At 38.8% G+C, this 4,829-nt stretch overlaps 1 protein-coding gene across 2 annotated transcripts in view; it reads right to left on the reverse strand.

The window, feature by feature from the left end:
• Positions 1-4,078, reverse strand: part of urb1 (URB1 ribosome biogenesis homolog) — a 76,121-nt gene extending 72,043 nt beyond the window's left edge. The window contains exon 1 of one of the 2 annotated variants that reach the window (XM_061877842.1): positions 3,818-4,077. In XM_061877842.1, coding sequence (XP_061733826.1) covers positions 3,818-3,944 — 127 coding nt within the window. In that variant the 5' untranslated portion in view covers positions 3,945-4,077. Of the gene's footprint in view, positions 1-3,817 lie in introns of both variants that reach the window. The other variant, XM_061877843.1, reaches the window with a different exon arrangement.
• Between the last annotated feature and the right edge of the window lie 751 nt (positions 4,079-4,829).

A 4,829-nucleotide genomic window follows, 5' to 3' on the forward strand; every position in this document is an offset into this window, starting at 1 on the left:
ACAAATGTATTTCAATTTTAGGAGTTAAATGGGGGAACAAGCTCAGTGATGAGCTGAAGACATGCACTTCTTTGGTAAAGTTTAAGAAAATCTTAAAAGGTGAAATAATTGAAAATTATAAAATATAGTAACAATTACTTTCATCCTATTGATTTTTTTTTAACGTTGATGTTCCAGGCAATCTAATTTTCAGTAAAGGTATAGGATAGGCAAATATGACCTACTCAGTGGGTTTATTCAAGACAACTTCAATTCCTCAATTAAAGATAATCATTTGGGGGAGTTTACATTTTTTCTTACCATCCATTTTCTACCGCTTATTCCCTTTTGGGGTCGCGCTGGCGCCTATCTCAGCTACAATCGGGCGGAAGGCAGGGTACACCCTGGACAAGTTGCCACCTCATCGCAGGGCCAACACAGATAGACAGACAACATTCACACTCACATTCACACACTAGGGCCAATTTAGTGTTGCCAATCAACCTATCCCCAGGTGCATGTCTTTGGAAGTGGGAGGAAGCCGGAGTACCCGGAGGGAACCCACGCATTCACGGGGAGAACATGCAAACTCCACACAGAAAGATCCCAAGCCTGGATTTGAACCCAGGACTGCAGGAACTTCGTATTGTGAGGCAGACGCACTAACCCCTCTGCCACCTTACCATATTTCAATATTTTATTAATAACTTGAAATCATTAAACCGGTGTGAGAATGTCGGTTTCCCATTATGAAATCGACTTTTGTGATTGAAAAATTCAGCTTGAAACATAATGATATTATGAATAGTTTCTAGGTTGCTAAATTTAATAAAAATGCCAAACTTGATCTCTTCCCGGCCGAGTCATACCAAAGACTATAAAAATGGAACCCATTATCTCCCTGCTTGGCACTCAGCATTCAGGGTTGGAATTGAGGGTTAAATCACCAAAAATGATTCCTGGGCGCGGCACCGCCGCTGCCCACGCTCTCCTCACCTCCCTGGGGTGGTCAACGGTTATGGGTCAAATGCAGAGAATAATTTCGCCACATCTCGTATGTGTGACAATCATTGGTACTTTAACTTTATAAGCTTTGGCTTCAGCCTAATCCTTTTTTGCTCATTATTTTCCTTTTCTTTTTTGTGTGTATGTGTATGATTGTTTATGTATAACCTGTACTGTAGTGACGGGTCCGGCAACACCGATGCATCGGCGCATGCGTCGAGCTCGTAGAGCGAAACCCTGTGTCGGTACGCGTGACGCCGTTCGAAAGTCAAGTGACCGATCATGGGCTGTTTTGGTCACGTGACCGATATGCAAACTGTGTGTCGCACTGGCACCTGCGCGCCAAACTGTGTTTATAAGGAAGTGCATCTGTCAACGAGATGCTGCTGCCAACAGAACCGCCGCACTTCTGTCGTTGGTCATTTGTCATTTATCGCCGTCGGAGATCATTTCTGCCGTGTGGGAATATTTTGATCATATATCGGAAAAAATGGTATTTGAGTTCATTTCCTGTCGTTTCATCCAAAGTTTCCAGTATTGTCCCACCCACACAACCATCGTAAAAAACGGCAACAACGAATCTCTTCGATAGCTCAGTTGGTAAAGTCAAGGTCCGTAGTTGTTCATGCTGAGTTCCAAAGGCCACTTGTTCGAAACCGGCTCGAACTCATTGCCTTTTTACCATGAATTGATTAACGTGGACCCCGACTTAAACAATTTGAAAAACTTATTGGGGTGTTGCCATTTAGTGGTAAATTGTACGGAATATGCACTGTACTGTGCAATCTACAAATAAAAGTTTCAATCAATCAATCAATCAACAGTGCGTATTTAGAGCGCATGTAAAAAAAAAAAAAATCCCAGTCCACAAGTATCCTCATTCACAACACGTTCTCTTAGATTTCCATGTTATGATACAAGTTCACATTATTTATTACTGTATTTAAAAAAGATAAAAATATATTTTTATTTAAATGAAGATATAAAATAATCCTAAATGAAATACAATGACGTGGTTTATATTAGTGTATATACTTGGTCATAAAATCAGTGTCAGTTGAGTCGGTCCATATGTTGCCTGTAGGGATTTTTAATGTCCAGCAGATGTCAGTATTTTGTGACACAGTATCAATACAGCTTTGCAATGTGTTGAAACAATACATGACGCCTCATCAACCCATCACTACTGTACTGTAAAACTGAACAAACAAAACGGTTGATTGATTATATGACTGAAATAAACTTATTTCATATATATATATATATATATATATATATATATATATATATGTAGGTGTGGGAAAAAATCACAAGACTACTTCATCTCTACAGATCTGTTTCATGAGGGGTTCCCTCAATCATCAGGAGATGATCTCCCACACCTACATATTGCGCTCTACCACGGTATCGAGCACTATTCTCTGGATAATCCAATCAAGACATATATATATATATATATATATATATATATATATATATATATATATATATATATATATATATATATATATATATATATATACACACACACACACGCACACACACACACACACACACACACACACACACACACACACACACACTGCCTCGAAAGAAAATAATGTTTGCCTTGGTGCCTTAAAACAGTGGTTCTCAAATGGGGGTACATGTACCACTGGGGGTACTTGAAGGTATTCCAAGGGGTACGTGAGATTTTTTAAAACTATTCTACAAATAGCTACAATTCAAAAATCCTTTATAAATATATTTATTGAATAATACTTCAACAAAATATGAACGTAAGTGCTTAAAGTGTGAAAAGAAATGCAACGATGCAATAGTCAGTGTTGACGGATAGATTTTTAGTGGACATGTTCCATAAATATTGATGTTAAAGATTTCTTTTTTGTGTAGAAATATTAAGAATGAAGTTGATGAATCCAGATGGATCTCCATTACAATCCCCAAAGAGGGCACTTTAAGTTGATGATTACTTCTATGTGTAGAAATCTTTATTTATAATTGAATCACTTGTTTATTTTTTAACAAGTTTTTAGTTATTTTTTTCCAAATAGTTCAAGAAAGACCACTACAAATGAGCAATATTTTGCACGGCGTGGCGCAGTGGGAGAGTGGCCGTGCGCAACCCGAGGGTCACTGGTTCAAATCCCACCTAGAACCGACCTCGTCACGTCCGTTGTGTCCTGAGCAAGACACTTCACCCTTGCTCCTGATGGGTGCTGGTTGGCGCCTTGCATGGCAGCTCCCTCCATCAGTGTGTGTGAATGGGTAAATGTGGAAGTAGTGTCAAAGCGCTTTGAGTACCTTGAAGGTAGAAAAGCGCTATACAAGTACAACCCATTTATCATTTATTTCATAAATCAGAAACTGATGACATAGTGCTGTATTTTACTTCTTTATGTCTTTTTTTCAACCAAAAATGTTTTGCTCTGATTAGGGGGTACTTGAATTAAAAAAAATGTTCACAGGGGGTACATCACTGAAAAAAGGTTGAGAACCACTGCCTTAAAATATGAGCCCTCCTTATGGCAACACTTGCCTTGACCCTAAAAGTAATCCATTTGCTTTTGAATTCATGCATTTGTGAAAAATAATAATGGAGCGATAATGTTATGAAGTTATTTTTTCCAAATATAGGTCACACATGTCTCTATTGTCTTAAGAGATAAAGACAAAACAATTGGTAGCTCCCTTAATATTTGGCCTATCAGAAAGGTTCGAGTGCCATTATAACGTTTTCTCCAAGGTCTTTGCAATGGTTTCAATTCTTGTGAGATATTTAGAAACTGTCGTTTTTTTGTCCCGTACCTACATGTGTGCGTTAAAAACTCACCTTTCATGGCATGAGTGGGATCCTTCAGCATGCTTTTAAAAACAGTCCCGTTGAACTCGGAAAACTTTTCTTTTTTGGCCGCCACATGGTGTTCCACTGCATCTTTATTGCAACGCTTCCTACTCATTTTTATTATCAATAAATCCTAAATACCAAGCATTAACGGCAGACTGAGCTGTGCTAAGTGTAATTCTGCTACTGCTATGCACGTTGGGGCGTAAAGAGACTCAGGCGTCCGACTGGATTGGCACCCGGAAGGAAACATTGAGAACAGAAAATTCGTTCCTTACAGCCACTCGAGAACTCTGCGTAATGCATTCTCAACATATTTTTTAAATAAATGTAAAATATCAATTAATATTTTTCTATTCATCCCACCAATTTTGGTTACTCATTTTCATACTTGCCAACCTTGAGACCTCCAAATTCGGGAGATGGAGGTTGTGTGTGTGTGTGTGGGGGGGAGTATATTTTCAAGTATTTTATATATATATATATATATATATATATATATATATATATATATATATATATATATATATATATATATATATATATATATATATATATATATATATATGTACACGTGTACATATGTGTAAATATATGTGTATACATATATATATATTTGTGTACATATATGTATGTCGTCGGCTACCCACCCGACCCGTCTTGAAACACGGACCAAGGAGTCTAATGCACGCGAGGGTCAAAGGGCACGCAACGAAACCCCACGGCGCAATGAAAGTGAAGGCCGGTCTACGGCGGCCGAGGTGGTATCCCGGCCCCCCGGGGTCGGGTGCACCACCGGCCCGTCTCGCCCGCAGCGTCGGGGAGGTGGAGCATGAGCGCGTGCGGTGGGACCCGAAAGATGGTGAACTATGCCTGCGCAGGGCGAAGCCATGTATTCTATATGTGTGTAAATGTGTTTATGTGTATATATGTGTGTATACATATGCTGTATGTGTGTATACTTATATATGTGTATATATAATATATGGGTAAACGGGTA

This window comes from Nerophis ophidion, linkage group LG18 (genome assembly GCF_033978795.1).
Source record: "Nerophis ophidion isolate RoL-2023_Sa linkage group LG18, RoL_Noph_v1.0, whole genome shotgun sequence".
Lineage (NCBI taxonomy): Eukaryota > Metazoa > Chordata > Actinopteri > Syngnathiformes > Syngnathidae > Nerophis > Nerophis ophidion.